The following is a 26,386-nucleotide window of genomic DNA, read 5'->3' as shown; positions in this document are numbered from 1 at the left end:
AAAATCGAAAGAATGAAGTGCTCACAGAGGACTTCATATGAGGAACCTGAGTTATGACGTGCTGATGTTCAAACTGGCACGGGACGTCAACTACATATAGATAAAGAGATATCAGTCCCTTTGGGAGCACATTCCACATGGAGGGATACTCCCTTAACCTAGAGGCAGGAGGGAGGGCCTAGTCCCTACTCCAAATGACTCGACAGATTTTGTTGATCCCTCCTAGAAGTCATCAACCTCCCTGTGGAGTGGGGGGGGATGGGATGGGAGGTTGGTGGGGGGGCATGGGAGGTTGGTGGGGGGGCATGGGAGTGAGGGAGAGAGAGAGGGAACTGGGATCGATATGTAAAATAAGAAAAATAAATAAATAAATAAATAAATAAATAAATAAATAAATAAATAAAAAAAAGAGATATCAGTCCTGACTCCATCAGGAAGAATTCTTCCCCCCGAACCATAAACAGTGAGGGAACAAGGAGAACTCTGCAGGCTGTCCCACAGACATGTAAGTGGACGATGTTGCTAAGAAAAGAGGGCATTCCACGCAGGGGGCTGCTCTTCCAAGAAAATCCACACCCAGAAGCAAGAGAACCAATGAGAGATGACCTTCTATACGCTGTGGATACGTGTTGCTTTTATTGGCTGATGAATAAAGATGATTTGGCCAATGGCCAGCCAGAATAGAGTCAGGTGGGAAATCCAAACAGAGATAGGGAGAGAAACAGGGTAGGGTCAGGGAGATGCCAGGTGGCCACCCGGGGAAGCCAGGTGTGAGGCGATAAGCCACAAGCCTCATGGTAAAATATAGAACGACAGAAGTGGGTTAATTCAATTGTGAGAGCTAGTCAGTAATTGGCCAAACAATTACAGTTAATGTTAAGCTTCTGAGAAGTTACTTGAGAACTGGCAGACAGAAGGAAAACCTCCATTTACCAAGAACAGCCGTCTTTCCTTTCCTATCTCTTCCTGTTCTCTTCTCTGCCCACCCGCAGGATAAAACTCCATGTGAGGTGCAGTCAGGAACTCACTGTTTTTCTGATGTTTATGTCTGCCCTTCATCACCAACCTGCATTTTTTTTTTCTGGCTATGTTTTGTTTTATTTCTCACCCATTTTGTGATCATCCTGTGCTCAATGCCACACAATGCTGGGTGTCACCGTGGTCACTGCTCTATTGTTGTGAAGAGTCTCCAAGATCAAGGCAGCTTATAAAAGAAAACATTTAACCGAGGGCTGGCTTACAGTTTCAAAGGTGAGTTCATTATCATCATGGTGGCGGGGAAGGATGGCGGCAGGCATGTCAGGCATGGTGCTGGAGGAGTAGTGAGAGCTACATCCGGATCTACAGAGCAGTCTCACCAGCCACATTTCCGTGTGTAGATGTTTTCACGCTGTTTGTGGTTATCACATCCCTTTTCTGTCACAATGACTTCTCCAGTTTCACACTTCCAGTACAGAGCGGGAGCTCAGTCTTGGTGTGAGTCTGAATGAATCCAGAACCTTCTAGTGCCGAACCGTAATCCGGCATGTTACTCCCTCCGCCGCATGGCATTCCCAACCTGGATATGTATGAAGTATCCCAGGCTGGTTAGCTGAACGTCCGTGGTGAGAACCTCACAGTGGTGTGCATGCAAATGCATGGGAACCCCGTAGGAAACCCCATGGTGCAGCTGTAAAGAGGAAGGGCCTGGCCTCAGCCCTCCTCAACTGGAAGGGGCCAGTAAGGGAAGTGGTGAGGGCACCAGTTCTGTCTCTGGTGTGCTTTGACAGCCACTGCACTGAGGGCACGTCAGGTAGACATGAGTTGTATTGGGGGAGGTGACGTTTCTGTGAGAAGTGACCGCAGGGTTGGGGGTTTGTCTAAATCAAATTAGCAGGGAGAGAGAGGAGGCCCAGCTGCTCCCATTTCTCTTTTTCTGTGCAGATGCTGACCTTTCAACAAACTGATGGGAACTGCTCGGCCCCAAAGACCCAAACGTCTTGTCCGTGTTGTCTGTCCTTAAGCACGGTTGGAGCTACTGGGAAGAGATACCATGATCTTCACTTCCACAGCCATGCTCTGTCTGGGTAAGATATGAAGGTGGATAGGAGATACTATTGTTGTAGAGAGGCTTGGCTTCATAGCCCAGCACTGACTGGATTTCTGGAAATCCCAGGTGTGTAAGGACTCAGGCATTATGTTAGGCCGCCCCTGTCACCTGGCAGAATGCTCTAAGGCAGTATCCTGGTCAATCCAAGGTTCCATGATTGTGTAATCTGCACAGGTGCAAAGGACCCCTTTGAGAGAAAGATCCCCACTCTCTTAATCTCTCTTTTCCTTATTCCTCTCTTTCCTGGGGTTACCCTGGGACAGACAGGACTTTTCCTGTCTCCCTCTTCTCTTCTGTCCTCTCTGTCTCTGTGTCTCTTTACCTCTTTTCTCTCTCCTCCTCTTCCCTTTCTAATAAAACTTCTCACTTAAGCCCTGTCTGCTTGGTATGTTTTTCTCTCTGCCTTTGTCACTCTAGCTTGCCATGGAACCCACCAAGGTCACCCCTGTGCTTTGTCCTATCACAGGGGATGCAGGAGGCTCTATGGATGGAAGGGTCTGCTCAGTGAGGGTTAAACTCACAGGGAACTCTCTTTCAGGACTGACTGTGGGGCTCAGTTCTCCAGCTCTGGCAGGTGAGTGTTCTCTGCTGTCTTGGATCTTTACATCTCACTTGGAAGCAGGGGCAGGCTAAAGTATGAGCAGTGTAATGGACAACAGGTGAACTAATCCTGGGGGAACCAGGAGGGTTCTGACTGAATAGTGAGATCTTCAGGGGGTGGATCTAGGACCGAGCCTCTGATTTCCTTGTAAGGATCCATTCCCAACTTACCCTCAGGACTCAGCCAGGCTTCGTGGTCCTCAGAGGTAGGAAAGGTCCCCAATGTGAGGAGACATCAAGAGATCATAAGTACCATGTATATAAAAATAGAATCCTCATTCTCTGGTGCAAATAGACTCCACTGGAGGCTGGAAACAAGACTGGGCTCTTCTATTGAATCGTATCATTGAGGTGATATGCTGTTACTATGAAAACCATGAAGGTTTATCAGAATACAGTGACCTTCCTGCAGCTGGCGGTGGCACATAAAACTATATTTAGGACCTCCACCCAGAGGCTCTGACCTTAGAAAAACAGTGACTCTCCCTTCACAGCTCATCACTGTGAGACTGTAAGTCCACTAACATATTCTCTCCATCTCTCCTAGGAGACCCCTACAGCAAACCTAGATTGTCAGCACTGGACAGCCCTGTTGTGAACTCAGGAGAGTATGTGACTCTCCAATGTATCTCATGGCAGAGATATGATGGGTTTATTTTGACCAAGGAAGGAGACCCCAACTTCTCCAGAACCCTGGACTCACAGTATATTTTCACTGGGCATTTGCAAGCCATGTTTCCTGTGGGTCCTATGACCCCCAGCAACAGGGGGACATTCAGATGTTATGGCTACTACAAAAGAGATCCACAGGTGTGGTCCACGCCCAGTGACCCCCTGGAAATACATGTATCAGGTGAGGCAGCCCCATCAATGACTTAATAATTTATTGAGACCCTAAGCTATATGCCAGGAGATTGGCTGCCAAGCGAATGGTGTGCTAAGTGGTACTTCTGGCTCCCAAGTCAGGCTTTCAGAGTGTGTAGTTCATTAACACATCCAGGGCATGATGGGGGTTGGCAGATTATTTGGCAGGAACCAGCTTAACCCCCAGGTCATACTCTCAAAGAGCTGGCTGGGAATCACTCTCTCCTGTGGGAACCTGACCTGGTATTCCCTGGGCATTATTTATGATGGAACTGTTCTATTCCCTGTAGTGGCATGCGACTTCTCCTAGTACCTTGTCTGTGACCGTTCTCACATTGTTTTACCTGCAACCTTTTAACTGCCTGATAGGGGCCGTTACAGAAACTCAGGCTGGCATGACCTTTCTCCTGAGTTGTCAGCCCCACTACACACTGGACTTCTTGACTGCAGGCTAAGAGCTCACCAGGTCCAACCAGGGACCCAAGTCCTGCACGTACTCTGTGGGAGAACCAAACAGCTGTGATTAGGGATGTGACAGACAGATGGAGATAGGGGAGGGAGTGAATGGGGAAAGGCCAGAGAAAAATAAATAGACAGAGACAAAGATCTTTATATTTCAGCAATGGTTCAATCTCTGGTCAGAGCAAAGGCAATTAGTCCCCTATCTTCCCATCCTTCTTCCTTCCAGGAGAGCCTTCTTTCACAACCCCGTCACCAGAAATCATGGAGCCTTGTGGACTTTTACCTTGTATTCAACTGCTCTCCCATGTCTAAGAACCAAAACCATAGCTCAGTCCAACTAGATAGAATTCTCTGTGAGTGTTGGGACCTGCATAGGTCATGGGTCTCAAGGATCTTTTCCATGTATTACGTTATTCACTACAGTATCAAGTGAGGGAACACTGACCCACCATTTATGAACTAAAAGACCCACTGACCACCCAGGAGAACTCTTCGTCTGGTTGGAAATGGCAGGGCCTAAAGAGGGTCAACTGGAGGGATATCCACTCTTTTGGGTGATGGAGGCTAACAGGATATCTTCCATTGTGATGACTTACTGGGTGCTTCTACTCTATACTTTCTTTGCCGTTCTTATGTGTTGTTTCTCCTTCTCTGGAGATTTATAAATGATCACTTTCCTATAGAAGTTTCATCTAAGATTTGATATCCAAAGAAAGTAAGTCTACTATTTTCAGATGATTTTTATATGTTTATATATCAGCTAGAAATTAAAACTTTGTCTTAACATCAAATATATCTGTCCAAGATATTTGAGATGGAGAATTAACAGTATACCCCAAACATTTGTAATTTTTCATAAAATTATATATGTTTAAGGGAAAATAGATGAGTTACCCAATGAGTTTAATATTTCCAAATTAGGCTTTGGGGGCCTTGTATTTTCTAAACGATGAAGCATACAAAAGAAAGCATTTAGTTTTTCTACATTATTTCATTTTATATTTATCTAGGTTTTTTTCTATTTCAATGGCTTTTCAGTTTTTTCGATTCACCGATAAAAGTCATATCTATGGATGATGATGTAAAATTTTTACTTCCAATTTTTTTTAATCTGTCCATTCTAGCATATGATGAGTTTTAGGAAGATGTTTTCATCCAAGGATATCAGGTAGTTTTACTTTATTCACACCATGGCATTTTTTCCCATCCCTCTATTCTGAGATATTCTCTCAATCTATTCATATCTAGTTTCATACACACAAACTCACACTCACACGTTTTGGGTGCATGTATGACTGTCAACAATTTGCATACAATGCCATTGGAAGTCAGAAGAAAGCTTCAGATTATCTGCGACTTCAGTTACAAATGGTTTTGAGCTTCTGTTGCCTGATGGGAACTATACCTGGATTCTCTGAAAGAATAGTCAGTGCACTTAGCTGCTGAATTATCTTTCTGTCCTCATGCATATGACTTTTAATTTAAAAATTTCTATTGAGAATTTCATAGATGAATAGTGTTTAAATCATCTACACCCCTCCATCATCTCAGTCTCCCTCCCCCAAATCCTCCTATATTCCTCCCAAATTCAAGGTCTTTTTTAAAAATTATCACACACACACACACACACACACCACTACTGGGTTAATTTATTGTTACTCCCATGGACATATGCTTAGGACTGACCACTTGGGATCAAATAATCTCTTTTTGACATTCTTCCCTGTAGAAAAAAAAAATTGAATTTTTTCCTCTTAGAAGTCATTGCCTGTCTATAACTCTTCATGTAGGGATGGTTCCTTGTGAAATTCAGAAATTGAGGTCAGGAATGTGAGCAAGGACTTAATCATTTGCCAACTAGCGATAATTGGGCTGCCTTTGTATTTGCAACCTAGCCAGACAGTGCAGTTTTGTGCCCCAGTGAATTAAGAATTGGAAACGTCTATCTAAAAACCGTTAGCAAGGCATGTGGCCTAATCTAAAGCTCCCCCTAGGCTTTATGTGCAGCTAGTGATGCCTCAGCAATACAATGAAAGGGATTTGAGCCCTTCTGGCTCCCAGGAATCATTAATTTGAGCTGTGATCAGAAGCAGCTTCTAGGGGTAATTTATGATCCGTCACTGGTATGACATTTCTTTGTATTCATTTTGTATTCATCAAAGCTCTGTATAAGCTAACATTATTGATATAAAATGGGCAATAGAGATTAAGGAGGAGATACCTTTTTGACGACCCACAGAATAGATGCCAAGTAGATCAAGTTATTTTCATGAGATAGACACACTACAATACAGGTGCGGGGGGGGGGGATTCTCCGTACCATATACGTTGTATCAGCAAGCATGAAGGGGCACAGCAGAAGCAAAACATATTCTGGCATCTTTATTCTTGCAAGCCTTGCTTAAGAGAGACATATACATCAGAGATTTTCTTCTGGTGGGCTGAAACCTTAACTTCAGTTGCCACCTTCTCCTCCGACATGGCTACTGGCAGGAATTGAGGCAAAGCCCATGAGAAAGGCTCAGGTCTCTTCTTAAGTACTTCATACATCCTACCTCTATCCCTTGTTTAACAGGGGCATCTGAGATGACTTCAACAGAAGTCAAGATAGGTGAGTACTGGGAGCTCTTCCTTAAGGGATGGATGCAGAGAGCCAAGGTTTCCTTCTGCAGTGGAGTCAGGTATTGAGGGTGGACATCCACTCGTCTGGGAGTGACTGTGGTCTGCCCTGACCTGTGTGTGTACAATCTCCAGCCTCACAACCCCAGAACCATTCAGTGGACAACCTCATCCGGATGGCTATGGTTGGCTTGGTCATCCTGGTTTTTGTGATTCTGCTGATAAAGGCTTGGCACAGCCAGAGACGGATCGTATATACACCCGGGAGATAAACAGAAGAGACAGCAGCGCCTTTTTGGTGGCAGATTCTGAAAAGTGCATCTGAGGATTCAAAGCGTTTCTGTAAGAAAATCTGGGGTTTATGTGGGACGCTGTTTTCAACATTGTTCAGGAAACAAGCGTGTTTTGGGTTCAGGGAGAGATCTGGGTGCTGTGGAATGATCTTTCTTACGCTGTAAATATGTATTCCTCTTATTTGTTAATAAAAGCTGTTTGACCAATAGCCAGGCAGATTAAGTTTAGGTGAAACAATCTGAGAACTCAGACGAGGAGGGGCGGTGTAGTGAGATACTCACTTTGTGCCTGTGGCACAGACCGCGCCCACTGGGGGTGGGAACAGGGGCCCACGTTAACTGGGGAATTGAATTCTGAGGAGGGGGACCCCTGGGAACTCTCTTGCTTACAGCACAGGGGCAGGAGAGCATCGGGAGGCACCCTTGGGACCAGGAACCTGCTGGTGTGCATCTGTCTATGTTGTAAGTTAGTTCTTCCAAAATAAGCATCTATTCGGCTTGTTTCTCCAGATCCTTATTAAATTTCAATAGGGGTGGAGTTGAGGGAGATGCTATCCAGCCACAGAGCAGGCAGGACAAGCTTTGAACCATGCAGCAAATCAAATATAAAAATATGGGTTAATTTAAATGTAAGAGTTTGCTAGTAATAAGCCTGAGCTATTGGTGGAGCATTGATAATTCATACAAGCCTCTGAGTGATTGTTTAGAAGTGGCTGCAGGACTGAGGGGGATAGAATAACCTTAGTTTACACCTGAGTGTTGGGGCACAGAACTTTTACATCTCAGATTAAAGTTTGCTTTATCATGTATGGTCTTTGGTGAGTGATGCCTCCTCTCTTCTCATATGTGACACAAGGGAAAATCTTATCCTAAAGCTTGGTTGGGTCTTTACCTTCAAGCATCTTTTATGTCACATTTCCCTATAAATGATTTAACTATAAATCATCACACTCCCCATTACACTTTGAGATTCTTTCTTTTCTAGTGAGAATAAAGTATTTAGCTCAATAACTATAACTATGAGCATAAACCATATTCTAGAAAGAAAAATAATCAAACAAAAAAATCAAGTCCTGTAACACACTCTAGGACCCAGAAACCCTTTAACTATCACTACAGGTTCACTGTTTCTTATAAAATCTAAAGACTTGCCGGCCTGCCATGCACTTGTATTTGAAGGAGTTCTCTGGTGGGGTACTGTTGACATGGCTGTGTAAATATCATTTTCTAAACTAGTTCTGATGTGTGATATTTGCTGGTTGTTACAGTTAATATAATTTCTTCATTGCCAATTTCATAACATACCTGTGTGAGAAGTTTAGAAATGATACATGATATTGATGTACTTTCAATCAAAGTCAACTGTCAATTGTTGCCCCATGCAAAAGCAATTGACATATAAATAAATAAACCTTGAATAATTTTGATATAATCAGCAATTTAGGGGCTGTAGAAATGGCCATCTGGTTAAGAGAACTGTCTGCTCTTCCAGAGGAGTCTGCTTCAATTTCCAGTATCCACATGGCACCTCAAAACTCCAGTTCCAGAGAATCTGATATCTTCTGGACTCCATGGGTTTGAACATTCATGCATGCAAAACACACACACACACACACACACACACAGAGAGAGAGAGAGAGAGAGAGAGAGAGAGAGAGAGAGAGAGAGAGAGAGAGAGAGAACTAAATAAAATATGAAAATAGGAAAAAAAATCAATGCTTAATTCTACAAAGTTAATTTGCAAAATATTTCAGATTTTCTGAGTAGACATCTTGAAAGAAGCACAAATCAGCATTGTAGATCTTCCTTCTGAATATGTGAACCTTCATTTCCTGGTCTTACTTCATTAGCTGGGACTTCAAGTATAAGCCTGAATTCTCCAAGAGAGACTTAGCATTGCTGTATTCTTTCCAATTTATCGTGAAATCTCTCATTTCAAATATGATATTAACTTTAGGTTTCTTTAATATGATCTTATTAAATGGAGAGATTGGGGCATTGGCTCCATCTCTCCCTTCTTACTTTTCTTATGTTTATTTCCACTTTTACTATGTTGCCTAGATGGGTGATAATTGACTGGCTTTTGGTTTGTTGAACCAAGTTTATATAACAGGGCAGATCTTGTTTGTTCATAATGTATTAATCTTTTTACACAGCATTGCATTGAATTTACATTGCTATCAGTAGAATAACCTGTGATAAAGGCATATTAGGGAATGTTTTCATCATGTAAACATTGTAGAAAGTCACATGGATATAATTTTACAGGTCATGTGATCCTATGGGATCACCATCTTACTTGTGATCTGTCATTTACTGGAATGTATGGTATTCATTGAGGACTTTGTATTTATGTCTATAGAGATATCCATGTACAGTTTTGTATTTTTTTAATAAGGCTTTCTCTGTGTAGCTCTGGCTATCCTGGAGTAGCCTGGTAGATCAGAGTGGACTTGAATTCACAGAGATCCCCTAGCCTCTGCCTCCTGAGTGCAGGAATTAAAAGCATGCATCACCACCATCTAGGATCATTTTTTAAATAATGTGTTTGTCCAGATTTGGTGTTAGACGATGATGGACTCACGTAGGTTAGGCTGGATGTATTATTTTTAGGATGGTAGAGCCCAGTTATCATCTTGGGCTTCCTACTAGAATTTAGCTAGATCTTTGGCAAATGGGACAGGCTTGTGTGCACCTTCTAGGCACTCTCCTCCATGGAACCGTCTCCCTGATCCTGTCCTGATTTCACCAGAGCCTGAAAGCCTCATACTTCGATCCTGTTGGAGAAGGAGTCACCTCATGGTCCGTAGCCATAAATTCTCTTAGACTCTGTGAATGACAGAGTTTTGAACAAGCAGAGTTGATGCAATAGGATGCCACACAGAACCCAATCAGTCCAGACACTGTGGTCTTTCTCACCAACTATGTGATCAGAACATGTGTCAAAGAAACCCAACCTGTGGGGAAGGAGGAAATTCATCATTTTTGTCTCAGGGAGCAAATTATTTTAACTTCACCCACCACTGACATTTCTCAGTAACTCAGAGGTTGCCTTGAGAGGAGAGAGGGGAAGCACACAATGTGACCCAAGAGACAAAGGGATTGATCGATGGAGCAGAGATAACTGGAATCCTGGAAAGCACCAGATTTTCCACGCTCTCTTTTTAAAACTTTTTATTTATTCTTTGTGAATTTCATATCACGCATCTTGGTCCCATTCATCTCACCATCAGCTCATATCTACCATCTCTCTTTGCAACATCCACCTCCACCACAAATAAAATAAAATTTAAGAGGAAAGAAAAAAACAAAAAAGTCTCATTGCAGGAGCTGTAGTGTGGCACAGTAACACTTTATGCCATTTAGTTCATATATCTTTGCTTGCAATGTTCATTGCAGATACATTTGTCTGGTTGAGGTCTCTGGTTTCTGCTACACTAGCATACTTGGCCCTCACTGGGACTCCTCTTAGTTATCCTGTTGTTGCTCTGTGTTGTGGAGATCCTGAAACTTTGTATCTGCAGGGCCAGCCCCTTCATGCAACCCAGCAAACCACAGATAAGATGGATGGTGGAGCTGACCTACTCCTCCTAATCCTGGTTCTAGGGTTGGTCATCCTGCCAGACCATGAGGGTGCTCTCTCCCTCCCCAACATTGCCCTAACTTGTTCACCTTATATAGCAAGAAGCACGGGTTGAGTCTGATTCTGTACATATGGCTGGCCCACATGTACGCCAACAGAGCCACATCTACAGTGTTGCCTATGTGAGGCGCAGAGTCCGCTCTTCTGAGTGCTACTGCTGGAAAGGAGCAGGGACAGCTCTCAAGACCTCAGGGCCATCTTTCCCTCCTGTCACAGGCAGTGAGGGTGGCATCTGTCCCTTGGCCATACCACCATATGGCAGTTGAGGCATGGGACCAGATCTACCACACTCACATTCTGTCAGTCCTACTGCCCTCCCTTACACCCTGCCAGCTCTACTGTGCTGCCCAGGCAGGGTGTAGGGAGTGTTATCTTGAGTGTGAGTGGTAAGGGGCTGGGTCCACTTCCCCACTTACTGCAGGTGGTGTGTGGGGAGAGGAGAGCCAGGCTCTCCTCTTACACACGTCAGTCAATTCTGTGCAAGGGAATAGAGAAGAGGAAGTTGCCGTTGCAGAATTTTCAGCCTCTGTCCTCCCTGCATGGTTCTCTCGGTGAGTTGCATGGGATTGGGTGGGACAACATGTGTTCGTGAGTCTCAGGAGCAAGGTCCCTTTGTCTCCTGCTTTACATATTGGCTTACTTGCTCTCAAAGACCGCTGAAGAATTGATATGAAGCAGGAAAATATCATTTTATACAGCAAAACACGTTACATATCAAAGTATTGGGGGGCTTTGAAACGTTCTCAAGGAAGGAGTGGAACACAAAGTGTTACTTATTGGGTAAGGAGACTCCTATGACCCATCCAGGCCGGACAGATCAATAGAGGCGAAAGGATGACCTCAGGAGAGTGTGCAATGGAGGTGAATATGGAATTTGCATGTGGCTCTCTTGGGGATGATCGCGATGTCCAAAGTAGAGAGGGATAGTTTCCTGAATGTAGACATCCCTGAGCATCCAGTATTCTCACATTCTGTAAGTCTTTGTGCTCATCTGCCTTTCTTCCCAGGATGCATTGTTGTTTCTCACATCCCCTTGTAGATATGGGGACACAGATGTGTGATATCAGTGAGTCATTCCCACCACACTTTCATATAATTTTTACGTGTAACCTCATGATTACATCTCAATCTTATGGGCACACACATCTGTGGATAGTCAGGAAGCTGTATCCTAATTAATTGTATAATTTCATTGATCAGAAGTATACTAGGATATGCTTCAGAACTAGATCTATTGTTCTACTTATGCCCTGTTTTTTCATCATTGGCTCAAAGTGGCATAAAGAAAATGATTTCTACTCAGTTTTAAGACAAGCACACACAATTAATTGATTCAAAACCTCAAGAGCAAATTCAAAGTATATCTCTGTGATATCAAAGATATCTCTGTGAAAGGATTATACTCAAGGACAGAGGTGCAGGCGTCTGGTTTGTTGAATCATGGTCTTGTGAACACAAAAACAGCCTAAAACTTCTATGCCAGTTTCTCTAGTCATGCTTGGCTGATAACAGAGATCAGCAGTTACTCCCTACTAAATTCTTTAGCAGTTAACACTTTGCCCAAACTTCTAACCTCAGTTTATGATACAAAACTGATGGCTCAGCTAACTAACTGTTTATGAAGTCCTAAAATTTATGTAGAGGACAATGATAACAATTACCCAATTAACCAACTTTATGTGGGCAAAGTTCCACACATAGCCAGGGCTACAAAAGATGGCCTTGTCTCACAGCCTTGATGTTCAGGGCTGAGGAGGATGATCTGATTTCCCAGACATGAGTAAAAAACTTACAAGCTTCCTTCCTGATGTTTAGGGGCTGCATGCAGGATAATAAAATGTATTTTTAAGTTTGGGATGCCTTCAATGCCACTGCATGGGAAAATGCCAAACACTCCTAGAAATAGTAGAGAACTAGCTTTCTCCTGTAATAAGATTGGTGTATATCCTAACTGCCATTATGGAGCCTTCATGCAGTAACTGATGGAAGCAGATGCAGAGATCCATAGCCAAGCACCAGGCCAAGCTTTGGAAGTCCAGTTGAAGAGAGGGAGGAAGGATTATATGAACAAGGGAGGTCAAGATCATGATGGGGAAATCCACAGAGACAGCTGACACATACTCCTGTGGATTCACAGACAAGACCTACAGCTGGGGATTCTGCACAGGACTGAACTAGACCCTCTGCATTTGGGCAACAGTTGTGTACCTTGGTCTGTTTGAGGGCCCCTGACAGTGGAACCAGGATCTATCCCTGGTTCATGAGCTGGCTTTTTGGAGCCCATTTGCTATGGTGGGATGTCTTGATCAGTGTTGATGCAGGGAGGAGGGTATGGGTCCTGCTGCAGGTTAATATGCCAGGTTTTGTTTGTGCCCCTTGGGAGGCATTACCCTGTCTGAGGAGTGAATGGGGGTAGGTTGGGTGGAGGTGGTGGGAGAAGGGGCAGGAAGAGGAACTGTAGTTGGTATGTTAAATGAATAAAAAATTTAAAATAAAAATGATGAGAATTATAATGAGTAAGAGTGGAAAGTGAAGACATTATTTTCTCATAATCTTAGAGCGCATACTCTCACTCCTTCCTAATTCAATATGGTATTGCTAAAGGATGCAAATAGGAAGAAAAGCCAAATTATCTAAATTTGTAAACGGTATGCTATGCTACATAAAGGAACCCAAAGACTACCAGAAAACCTCTAGAAATTATCAACAGTTTCATTGAAGTGGTACTATAGAAAACTGACTTAGAAGACCAGTAGCCTTTCTAAATATCAGTAGCAAAGAAGCTTTCAAAGAAATTACAGAAACAATCCCATCCATGTCAGTCTTACAGAATAATAAAATATACAAGAATAATCCTAATGAAGGAATTGCCAGACCTCTATAATGCAAACTTTATATCTTTTAAGAAAGAGATTGGGGAAGACAATTGAAGATGGAAAGATGTCTCTTGTGTATGGATGGAGAAATTAATGTTGTGAAAAATGACCATCCTGCTGAATGTAATCTTCAGATTCAATTCAAGCCCAACCAAAATATCAGGATCTTTATTCACAGACATTAGAAAAAGTATCTCAATTATACAAAAACCACAAAGAAAGACCAAGGATAGCTAAATAAATTCTCAACAAATGAATGGTGAAGGAGGTCTCACCAAACTTGATTTCAAGTTATATTACTGAACCATACTAATCAAAACAGCATGGTCCTGGAACAAGAGAAATACAGATAAATGATATGGAACATTGGTTTCTGGTATAAGTATATCCAACTATAGTTACCTGATCTCTGACCAATATATAAAAATTGGACACTGGAGAAAGACAAATCTTCAGCAATGATGATGGTAAACACAGATTTCAATGTGAAGAAAAATGAATCTGAATTCTGACCTCTCACCCTGCACAAAATTGAACTTCAAATGGAATCAGTAATATAGTAAGTCTTCAAATAATGATAACAATGATGATGATGATAATTATTACAACAATAAAAATAAGACACTCAATTCCCATCCCTCAAATAAGAGATCTTGTAAAAAGCATATGTGGATTGTCTCTAGGGGATGGATAGAAACCAGAGCTTCCTTAGACATTTCCAAGCTATGAGTTAATCAATATTCTCTTGTGAGATTAAGAACTGAAGGGACAAGGGTGGTCCATGTCTTAGTAGTTGGGCTGTTGAAAATTATAATTCCTTCCTGGCTTCCTAATGAGGTATTATTTCTATATGAGGGAATTTTTAAGGATCCCTGAGTTGAATTTGGACTTTATAATTATGGCCTTCTTAGATGGTCTGTATATCAGGTTGAGTGAGCGACTGAATTTTCTATTTGAGTCAAAGAAGTTATAATTTCCATCTGGAAATAGATTTTGATTATTGGGTATCCAAATCTTAAGTCAATGCCCAAATTGTGCACAATATTTTTTTCCTAGATAGGCAAAACAACCCTGTACAATAAAGAAACTTCATAAGGCATCACCATCCCCGACTTCAAGCTCTACTATAGAGCTAAAATCCTGAAAACAGCTTGGTATTGGCACAAAAATTGACAGGTAGACCAATGGAATCAAATCAAAAATTCTGATATTAACCCACACATCTACAAACACCTGATTTTTGACAAAACTGCTAAAATTATACAATGGAAGGAGAAAAGCATTTTCAACAAATGGTTCTTGCACAACTGGATGATGGTGTGTAGAAGACTGCAGATAGACCCATTTCTGTCACCATACACAAAACTCAAGTCCAAATGGATCAAAGACCTCAACATAAATCTAGCCACACTGAACATCTTAGAATAGAATGTGGGAGGTACCCTTGAACGAATTGGTACAGGAGACTGCTTTCTGAACATAACATCAGTAGCACTGACACTGAAATCGACAATTAATAAATGGGATCTCCTTAAACTGAGAAGCTTCTGTAAGGCAAAGGACACAGTTGACAAGACCAAATGGCAGCCCACAGACTGGGAAAAGATCTTCGCCAACCCCACTTCTGACAGAGGGCCGATGTCCAAAATATACAAAGAACTCAAGAAACTAGTCACGAAAGCACTGAATAATCCTATTAAAAACAAGGGTACATAATGGAAGAGAGAATTCTCAATAGAGGAATCCTAAGTGGCTGAAAGGCACTTACGAAAGTGCCCAACATCCTAAGCTATCAGAGAAATGCAAATCAAAACAACTCTGAGATACCATCTTATTCCTGCCAGAATGGCTAAAATTAGAAACACCAATGACAGCTTATGCTGGAGAGGATGTGGAGAAAGGGGAACACTCCTCTACTGCTGGCCGGAGTGCAAACTTGTACAGTCATTTTGGAGATCAGTATCGTGGTTCCTCAGGAAAATGGAATTGGTCATCTGTTAAACTATGCTCATAGCAGCATTATTTCTAATAACAAGAACCCAGATGCCCCTCAACTGAAGAATGGATAAAGAAGATGTGTCACATCTACACAATGGAATACTACTCAGTAGAAAAAAAAACAATGGAATCTTGAAAGAGGAACATGGTATGTACTCGCTCATATATGGATTTTAGACATAGAGCAAAGGACCACCGACCTATAATTCACATCGCCAGAGAAACTAGGATACAAGGATGATTCCAAGAGATTCATACAAGGTCCCTCACAGAAGGGGAAAGGAACAAGAGCTCCTGAGCATATTGGGAGTGGGAGGGGCAGGCAGTGATTGGAGAGGAAGTTAGGAGAAATAGAAGGGGGGGAGAGGAGAACATGTGGGACGAGGAAGATTGAGCCAGGGGACAAATATATGAGAGTGGAAAAAAGGGAGTTATTATAGGTTTGAAGAGAAAACTGACTCTAGAGAAATGTCCAGAGACCAACAAGTATGACCCTAACTAACTATCTGAGTAACAGCGGAAAGGCTACCTTAAGTGAGATTGATAACTAACTTATCTGCCATCATAGAGCCCTCATCTAGTAGCTGATGGAAACAGAAGCAGACACCAACAGCAAAACACTGAGTCGAATGCCTGGAATCCAGTTGCAGAGAGGGAGGTGTGATAAGAAAAGTCAAGACCAGGCTGGAGAAACCCACAGAGGCAGCTGACCTGAACAAGGGGGAGCTCATGGACCCCAGACTGATATCTGGGAAACCAGCATGGAACCAACCCAGACCCCCTGACATGTGTTCAGTTGGAAGGCCTGGGCAGTCTAAGGGACCTCTGACCGTGGAACCAGGATGTATCCCTGGTTCAGGAAAGGACTTTGGGAGCACATTCCCCATGGAGGGATACTCCCTTAGCCTAGAGGCAGGAGAGAAGGCCTAGACCCTACTGAAAATGACTTGACAGATATTGATGATCCCTCCTGGAAGGCATCACCCTCCCTGTGGAGGGGGGGTGGATCAGATGGGAGGGAATGTCAGGGGGCATGGGAGGGAGGGAGGGAGCGGGAACTGGGATCGATGTGTAAAATAAGGAAAAATAGTAAATATATATAAACAATAATCTTTTCCTAGAAAGGGAATGGGGAACTGGACACAAACAGAAACTCATTAAAGAAGATTTTAATGAAATGAGTAAGCTAAAATATAATAAAGTAACATCATCTGTCTCCACCTATCACTTCAGTACTTGTTTTGAAATCAGAGGGAATGACTCTCTGTAAAAATAGTTAAAAATGTTTAACCATCCCCTGAATCAATTCCAAAGGGAATTGAAGCTTTTGCCCACGATAGCCAGAGTAACAGAGTTTCTCAGTGTTGAGGATGGTGTTTTGTAGGCCTTTGTCATCATCCTTTTATTTAATTGCCGTCAGGTTTTGAGGTACCCTGTCTCCCTTGGCTCTTCAGGTAGTTAATACCCAAGTGCCAGGGATCTTCTTTGACTATCTCGTTCTTAAACTTTGCCATGTCAAAACTCCATGATCAAGGCAGCATAGAGTGGAACACTTTTACTTTTGGCTTATGGCTTCAGAGGGTTGGAAGGCAAAAGCATGGTGGCAGGAACAGTTGAGAACTCACATTGTGACCTACCTGTAGTTTTGAAATTGCAAAGCCTGCTCCCAGTGACATGCCTCCTCTCCAACAAAGCTGCACCTCCTTATCTTTCCCAAACAGTTTAACCCCTTGGACCTTAAGTGTTTAAATATGTGGGCACACGGCGACGGTTATCATTTAAGCCAGCATGTTAATTATCTTTTTATTTATGTACAAGTTAAATCATATAACTTGGCTGGGCATATGGCTTTCCAGAACATCATCCTAATGATGAATTATCACTCTTAGCTACAGGTACAACCTTTCCTCTAACTCTTACATAAAGAGTAACACAGCACATGTGTGCATTGGCAGGTCATGAAAAGCTACAGTCAATACCAAGAAATTGTCAAGCCAGAAAGAGGACATGTATTGTGGGAAAAGCTCCATTTGACGGAAGCATTTATGTCTTTAAGAGGATGGAGACATCCAGCATCCAAAGGAGAGAATTTGAAGAGGTAAACCTTTTTCTAACCAGCATCTTCCTGCTCTTTTATCATGGAGAGTGCCATTTTTGGGGAGAGCCAAGTTATGGGAGGCCATGAGAGTTGCAGCAGGAGCCAACTAATGTTCAGATGTCAACCCACCAGAGGAATGATTGTCTGATGGAGGAGAATCCTGCCAGGGAAAGGCCTGTGGGGTGCTGATCTTGGAAACTGTTGGCCCCCGACTATAATTTCACTTGTATAAAAGTAGCTATGGTGTCTCCCCAATGCCTACATTGTAGTGTGTAAACTCATGTGATGTTTATGTGTAATCTGATGATTGCATCAATCTTCTGGGCACATATATCCACGGTTGGTCAGGAAGATGATTTCTCATTAATATAATTTTTATATATAGGAAATATACTAGGCTATGCTTCAGAAGAAGATCTATTGTTGCACAAGGACTGTAAGACACTTAAAAGCCTGTTTTGTTCCTTTTACTCATACTACACACAATCAGCTTATTTTTTTAAACCTCAGATCAAGTTTAAATAGTTTAAATAAGACTAAATATTTCTGTAAATGGGTCATAAGTTAAATAACTTTGCTGATATGCACAGTGCCACATTTGTAGATGTCTACCAACATTATTAACACAAAGCAACTTAAAATTCATTCCAATTCTTTGCTTGCCATGTGTGGCTGATGAAGACCTATGTCTCACTGAATGCCCAACCTCTGGTCTTACACCTGAAATCTTAAAATCTTGTGTTGCCATGGTAAAAGCTTTGCTTCTTATTGCTTACCCAAGGAATGTGCTATGACCAATGAGTTGTAACTGTTGCAACATTTTTCTGATTGCTTCAACCATCCTGTAAAAAAGTGCATTTAAGCAAGTTGACCAAAGAAGCAAGAGAATTGAGACAAAGGAGAACTAGAAAGAACAGGACCCAAAGAACATGTGTGTGAGTTTATTACGTACCCCTGAGATAGAAAAAAAACCTTTTAGTTCAGTTTCACTATGCTGTAGAATTTTTCCTTGAACCCTGGGAGAACCTTTGAGAGCTGATCTTTCAGGATACTAATATCAGACCAACAACTCTATTTTCTTATTGATGGTAATTCATCATGCTTCTTTTTTCTTTAAAGAGTTATTTATTATATATACATTCTGCCTCCAAGTGTCCCTGCAAGGCCAGAAAAGGGCACCAGATCTCATTACAGATGGTTGTGAGCCACCATGTAGTTGCTGGGAATTGAACTCAGGACCTCTGGAAGAGCAGTCAGTGCTCTTAACTTGTGAGCCATCTCTTCAGCCCTGCTATCATGCTTCTTAATTCTGCCTATTTATGCTTGTGGTGGCCAGTAGAATGAACTCTGGGTCTTTTTCCAGATCTGAGTGATCTTAAAAGTCACTGACTTTTTGTGACTGGATTACCTCATACAGAATGGTTTGTTCAAGTTCCATCCACTTGCCTGTGAATTTCAAGATTCCATTGGTTTTTTTCCCACAGAGTAGTATTCCATTGTGTAAATGTGCCACATCTTCTTTACCTATTCTTCAGTTGAGGGCATCTAGGTTGCTTCCAGGTTCTTGCTATTACAAATAATGCTGCTATGAACAAGTTTAACAGATGTCTTTGTTGCATGGATGTGGATCATTTGGATATATGCCTAAGAGTAGGATTGCATGGTATGTACTCACTCATATATGGATTTTAGACATAGAGCAAAGGATCAGCAGCCTATAATTCACATTGCCAGAGAAACTAGGATACAAGGATGATTCCAAGAGATTCATACAAGGTCCCTCACAGAAGGAGAAAGGAACAAGATCTTCTGAGCATATTGGGAGTGGGGGGGCAGTGAGTGGAGAGGGGGCTAAGAGAAAGAGAAGGGGAGGAGAGGAAAGCATGTGGGACTAGGAAGATTGAGTCAGGGGAGGAATAGATGAGAGAGAGAGAGAGAGAGAGAGAGAGACCATTATAGGTTTGAAGAGAAAACTGACTCTAGAGAAATGTCCAGAGACCTACAAGACTGACCCCAACTAACAATTTGAGCAACAGTGGAAAGGCTACCATAAATGCCCTTCCCTGATAATGAGATTGTTGACTAACTTATCCACCATCATGAAGCCCTCATTTAGTAGCTGATGGAAACAGAAGCAAACACCCATAACTAAACACTGAGCTGGACTAGAATCTAGATACAGAGAGGGAGGACAAGACCAGGTTACAGAAACCCACAGAGACAGCTGACCTGAACAAGGAAAAGAGCTAATGGGCTCCCAGGCTAATTGCTGGGAATCCAGCATTGAACCAACTCAGACCCTGCGATCATGGGTCTCAGTAAGAAGGTCTGGACAGTCTAAGGGACCTATGACAGTGGAACCAGGATGTATCCCTGGTGCACAAAAGGACTTTGGGAGCACATCCCCCATGGAGGGACACTCCCTTAACCTAGAGGTAGGATGGAAGGCCTAGTCCTTACTCCAAATGACTTGGCAGATTTAGATGACCCCTCCAGGCAGGTATCACACTACATGTGGAGTGGGGGGGATGGGATGGGATGGTGGTCGGTGGGCATGGGAGGGTGGAAGAGAGGGAGGTAGGGAGAGGGAATTGGGATTGATGTGTAAAATAAGAAAAATAAATAAATAAAAAATAAAAAGTCACTGACTTAATGAGGAGTTGCAATTCCCGCCTGTGGTGGGGGTTACTCCAGGACCGTTGACTCTGAAACCCCAAGTTATTTCCATTGGCCATGTTCCCTTTCCAGGCTCCCCAGCATTCATTTCTATCTCTGTGTCTGAAAAAAATGGAGTTGCTCTATTACGTGGTTTTTTTCCTGGACTGCTTTGAAAGCACTTTCTGTTCTGTTTTGTCCTCTTTCACAACCCTAGTGGCCTCTGGTTCAAATGTACCTTTCATTTTGGTTCGGTTCAGTTCAGTTCAGTTCAGTTCAGTCATACTTAGTTATTTAATGCACTGTGGTGCCTGACTTATTTCAGATTTCTTTTAAAATGAATAACCTGAAGTCTACTTTCCTCACAAAGTCCTCTGGGATGGTCTTTGAAACTGTCCTGGTGATATTTGCAGCCTGATGACAAAGGAGAAATTGACACATTATTGCAACAGGCCCAGACTTCTTTATATAAGCTTTGGGCTCCAACAGAGATTATCAGTTACTGTGTTCTACACTATAATACCAATCCACAACCAGAGTTGTCTGCCAAGGCTTGGGGAAAAGGAAAATAAATTAAGACTTCATAACAAACTCTGACTTCTGACTTTTCAACCTTTGCTTCAGGATGTTTTTGTCTACGCATTTTAGTGATCTACCTTTTTTTGTGCCTAAGGGTCCTATTTCAGTTATTGCAATTGTTTTATGTTTCCCTTTGTCTCTGAAATGGGATTGGTGAATACTTCATTTGCCTCCAGAATTTCAGGAAAAAAAAAGAAAGAAAAACAATGGACAGCATGGCATTAAACGCCCCCTTTCTACACCTGTTGGATGTTTGAAAGTTGTCCTTAAAGGGTTTTCTTTGCTCCAATCCAACACCTTGATATTTGTCATTTGTTTCACCTCCCATCCTGGCATCCCAGATCACACAGAAAGTGGTGGACAACAAGAATTGGAGACAAAACACATGGTGAATGAGCAATCTCTTAGATAAAATTGTTTCAAGACAAGGGAAGGATGTGTGGCAATCAAAAGAAACTCACGCCAGAATTGTAGAGCATGCTTTTTGATTCCAAACGACAGGTGACAGATATTAAGGGGCAGATAGAGGGGCTGGAGAATTGACTAGCTGTTTTAGGGTACTGGCTGCTCTTCTAGTGGACCTGAGTTGAATCCTAGCACTCACATTGTGGTTCATACCTGCAGCTTCAGCCTTAGGACACTTCTCTATGCTGATGGCGGCCACTGCGTACACTTAGACGAAACACGTAAAAATGAAGGGACTTCAGGAATAGGCTTATTTAATGCAGGAAAGCAATACTTGGGAGAACAGTCATGTTTGCATCCACTACCTTTGCAGCTCCCTGGGCTCATCTCTAGGATGGAAGCTCCGTGTGAGCTTGCAGTCAGGTGCTCAAGGATGTGCCTCTACTCTTGTCTTTCCTGTAACATCAACCTCCCAAGCATCTGCAGGGGTTGGGAGCTGACTGACCAGGATGAATATCCCATAATGCCGTGTAGGTGGATAGGCTGGAAGAATGAAGGAGGTCCATTGAGGAGGCTCTGAGAGGGGATAAAGTAAGCCTTCAACCAGACTCACGTGGATGGGGAACAGCAAAGGAAGACACCAGGCCTATTTGCTCATGTGCTATGGTCCCCAGTGTGATGCAGATAAGGCAGTCATAAGGGAGGTTGGGGTGGATACCATCTCTGTAAAAAAGTACTAGAGAGTCTGGAGCCAACTCAAGTATAGTACTGGAGAAATGGGAGCCAATGGGAGTGTAATTCCCTTTCCTGTGTCACTGAAGAAATTGCCATCACGTGATGGGGAGTATTTGGCCTCCCAAGGCCACACCTTGTTCTGCTTGTCCATATGGCCAGACACTCTGGCCCTGCTGCTAAGCACTATTGTAGCCTCTGGAAGGAGATGCCATGACTATTGCCTCTGTAGTCCTGCTCTATCTTGGTGAGATAAATTGTAGAAAGGGATACTGTGGTTTGTTGGTGGTGTGGAACATGCCTCATAGATATACCCTGGGCCATCAGGCATGTAGGGACCTCTGAGGAGGGGAGGATCTGCTCTGACTTCAGGGGCAAAACTGACACAGCATTCTCTTCTAGGGATGAGCCTGGTCCCCATGACTCATCTACCAGCAGGTGAGTGTGACTCAGGATGTTTCTTCTCCTGTGGACCGGGACCCAATCCTGGACAGGGTGGGAAAAAGGACAGCAGGTGTGAACTACTCCTGGATCATCCTCAGAGGTTCTTGGGGCTGAGGGATGGAGATTAGAAGGCCAATGCTTTGTGATTAAGATGCTGATTTCCTTGCAGAAATTATTGGCAAGCCAACACTTAGAGCTCAGCCAGGCTCCGTGATGACCAAGGGCATGCAGTTGACCATCTCATGTGAGGGGACCTCAAGTGCCCAGGAATACTATCTCTATAAAGAGGGAAGGCCAGATCCCTGGCAAAGGCAGAGTCTCATGAAGCCTGGAAACATGGCTGAGTTCTTCTTCCCATCCATTCATCAGAACCATGCAGGGAGATACTGCTGTTACTATCAGACCCATGTTGGCTGGTCAGAGCGCAGTGACTTTCTGGACTTGATGGTGACAGGTAAATGACAACACAGTGCCTGCATTCCAAAGATCTGTCCCCAGGAATGTATCTTCCCTCTGAGATGTACTTTGTGAATCCTAACTCTGGAGGGTAAATGAAGAGGCGCTGTCTCATTTATCAGGATGCTGTCTTCTCTTCTAGGATTTTATACAAAACCGAGTCTGTCAGCCCTGCCCAACCCAGCGGTGAGATTAGGAGGCAATGTGACCCTCCAGTGTGCCTCACAGATAGGATATGATGGATTCTCTCTGACTAAAGAAGAGCCACAGAAGTTCTCCTGGACCCTAGACTCACAGTACATATACTCTAATAGCAATTTCCGGGGTCTGTTCTCCGTGGGTCCTACGAACTCCACTCAGAAGAGGACATTCAGATGCTATGGCTATTATCTGAGTAATCCCCAGGTGTGGTCAGAACCCAGCGATCCTTTAGAGCTCCTGGTCTCAGGTGAGGAAGCCCAGCTTGTGTATTGAAAGACGTTACACCTGACAAGAGCACTTAGGCGTGAAGCGCTCTCAGTCCTATGGACGCAGAGCATGGAGTAGACAATAGGATCACAGAGACTGAAAGAGCACAGGAGAGCGAAACACGGAATGTCTAGAAGACAGATGGGTCTTCATGTGACGCCTTCCTTTTGCTATGCAGGGATCAGCTCGACGAGCTCCATATAGTCATGTAATAGATGAGCATTATGTATATGATAGTTGTATGTTATGTGCATTATATGTGATTTTATATACTTGTAAACCCAGATCCTCATAGGAGGGAAAGCATGGTATTTATCTTTCTGTTTTTCATTTATTTGGTTTCATATATTGATCTCCACTTGCACCCAGCTTTTTTAAAAAATCTTCTTGCACAAATATTTTTTTCTGTCAAATAAATACATCTAAAATTGCATGGTAGCATACAAACTTATGCATATACAGGTATAATTCTATCTAGTTATGTTCACGTGTATTTATAATTGTATAAGTACATCTGTAAAATTATATGGTTATCATATGTACATGTACAAATTTAATTTTTTATGATTTCATATGAGTATTGTATTTATATCATTTCTAGCCTTTCTCTTCCTCCTCTTATTATTTCTGAATTTTTCAAGCACTGTTAAATTTGGTTCCTGACTTTTAGTTGTTATTGTCTCTCTCTCACACACACTCATACATACACAAACTCATATGCACATCCTACAGCCTAACTTGTTTTGGATTCTTCCACTCTCTTCCCTTGTCTCCAAACAATTTCATCTGAAGACATCACAGATTGATTAACCATGTCTTTTGTCTCTACTTCCTGCTGTCCACTAGCTGTGATCTGATCTTGTTAGTTTGAGATGATCCCAGGATGTAAAAGGGAGTCCAGGTGGTCATTATGTTGGTCTTCTTTAGGCATCCATCCATACTTTTGAAATTTCTTGGGTATAGCTTTCCTTCATTGTCTAGAAGTCTCTATTCTGTAGCAGATATCTTGTTATTCTGGCTCTTACATACTTTATGTCTCACTTCCTCAATGGTCTCTACATTTCATATTTATAGTTTGTGTTATATAAATGTCCATTTGGATTGGGCACACCAATCCCACTTTATTTTGGATTTGACCAGCTGTAGATTTCTGTAACCACCCTCATCTGTGGAAAAAGATACTTCCTTACTGAGCTAAACTTACCTGTGGGTATAAGAATAAGCACTTAGAATGAAGTTGGAAATCACCCTGGTTTAAGAACATGGCAGTATTGGTTTCTAATCTAGTCTGTAGCCTCTCCAGACATGAGTAAAAGTATTATACTTTTACATGCTTGTCATTGGCCTATTTGTTGATGATTTAGGCTATCTGCATTCTTGGATATTGTGAGCATATCTTTTTAAAATTTTATTTATTTTTACTTTATACACTGGTGTTCTATCATGGGTGTCAGATCCCCTGGAATTGGAGCCACAGAGAGCTGTGAGCTGCCATGTGGGTGCTGAGAACTGAATCCAGGTCCTCTGAAAGAGCAGTCAGTGTTCTCAACTGCTGAGCCATTTCTCCAGCCCTGGGAGCATATCTTTATATCTTTGTGGTAGTATTGTTTGTGTTACTAACAATGTGATGATTAGAGGGTGAGATGTTAAACAGAAGCATCACAGGAACTGGGTGGGGTGAGTGTAGGGAAAGAAGCCCATCCTATAATTGTTTTGTGCAACTAATACTCATGGGCCCCAAGAAAATGACTGTGGCTGGATATTGGGTTCTCAGCCAGTGAATCAGTGCAAGCCAATTTCCAGGGGAATTAGCTTCCAGGATTCTGTACTCCAGACTTTGATGTGATCATAGGACGGCACTTTCATTCTGAACTGGGAGACCATATTTGTCCATCTGAGCTCTCCGGAATAAAATATATTATGTTCCAAAGAAGTGCCTTGGCCATGAGTTCTGATCTCAGGCCATAGTAAGGCCAACGAAATCAAGCAAAGGCCCAGGAGGAAGTCTACTACAGCTGATCTTCCTAATGCTATGCGATGAGAATAATGTGTCTTTCTAGGAAATAAGAATATGAAATTCGACAAAAAGAATCTGTTCTCTTGAACACTTCACAAATCCATCATGTCTTTGTTTCTCAGGAGCACTTGAGACCACCACCACCCAATTGGAAAATATGTCAGAAGCCACAACAGGTGAGTATGGAAAATTCTGGTTTGGACACGGACACAGAAGGTCAAATTCTATACAGAGGCGGGAGCTACTCAGAGTTGAAAACCAGTTATCTTGCCTTGGCTTTTGTTGGTCCTGACCTGTTTGTCCACAATTTCCAGCCTCACAGTCCCAGGATCACATGGTGGAGAACCTCATCAGGATGGGCTTATCAGCTTTGGTCTTCATAGTTCTTGGGATTTTGCTGTTTGAGGCTTGCCACAGCTGGGGAAGGACTCTGCATGCAACCTAGAAGTCAAGAGACAGCTACATGACCTGCATCAACTTTGAGGACCTTTAGTGTGTGTGTGTGTTTTGTTGTTTTGTTTTCTCAAGAATATTCAATGTTTAGTATTTGGAATCACTTGTGAGAAAATATGTAGGAATCAAATGTGTTTTGGGGTGCAAGAAAAGACCTATAGGTTGGTGTGGAGAGATCTCCCACCATTCCATTAAGGCCCTTACCCTCTACCTTGCTGTGGACTTTTAAGATTTTTCCTTCCTCTTTATAGTGCATGATATCCAGGAACATGTTGTTCCATCAGTGAGGTTTGGGTCCTTATCTCTGTAACTTCTGATTTCCTAAGTCTCTTGTCAAACTTTCCTACATTATAAATTGCCACATTCTGTATTTTGTAATATGAGATTCTGCTTTTTGTGGATTTTGTTGTTACTATGAACATGGACTTTGACTCAACAACAACAGCGACTAATGAGCAGAATTCAGATTCAACAATGAAAAAAATAACAATATAAATGATGCCCCATATTCTGTACTCTTATACCCTTAGGAATTCATCATACACTTATTGTAAGGCTTCTCTAATTTATAAAAATGTGCTGCCTAGTGTATAAAGGAACTATCTGGGATGCTGTTGATACAATTTTGAAAATAC

The 26,386-nt window shown here is 42.4% G+C and overlaps 1 protein-coding gene across 1 annotated transcript; it reads left to right on the top strand.

Moving 5' to 3' along the window:
- Window positions 1–1,919: 1,919 nt before the first annotated feature.
- On the top strand, window positions 1,920–26,386 carry LOC127238512 (leukocyte immunoglobulin-like receptor subfamily A member 5). The gene is made up of 10 exons (XM_051207126.1): window positions 1,920–2,066; window positions 2,628–2,663; window positions 3,237–3,542; window positions 6,591–6,626; window positions 6,770–6,904; window positions 22,286–22,351; window positions 22,527–22,811; window positions 22,956–23,261; window positions 25,421–25,474; window positions 25,613–26,386. The coding sequence occupies exons 1-10, from the start codon at window positions 2,033–2,035 to the stop codon at window positions 25,741–25,743; spliced, it is 1,389 nt and encodes a 462-aa protein (XP_051063083.1). The 5' UTR covers window positions 1,920–2,032; the 3' UTR covers window positions 25,744–26,386.

Source organism: Phodopus roborovskii, unplaced genomic scaffold (genome assembly GCF_943737965.1).
Source record: "Phodopus roborovskii unplaced genomic scaffold, PHOROB, whole genome shotgun sequence".
NCBI lineage: Eukaryota > Metazoa > Chordata > Mammalia > Rodentia > Cricetidae > Phodopus > Phodopus roborovskii.
This window is presented reverse-complemented; position numbering and strand designations above follow the sequence as displayed.

Bases quoted from the DNA above. Each gene is read 5' to 3' on its own strand.
- LOC127238512 (XM_051207126.1), top strand. From the start codon at position 2,033: ATGATCTTCACTTCCACAGCCATGCTCTGTCTGG. The intron at 2,664-3,236 runs GTGAGTGTTCTC...CATCTCTCCTAG, and splicing joins CAGTTCTCCAGCTCTGGCAG to GAGACCCCTACAGCAAACCT. The intron at 22,352-22,526 runs GTGAGTGTGACT...ATTTCCTTGCAG, and splicing joins CATGACTCATCTACCAGCAG to AAATTATTGGCAAGCCAACA.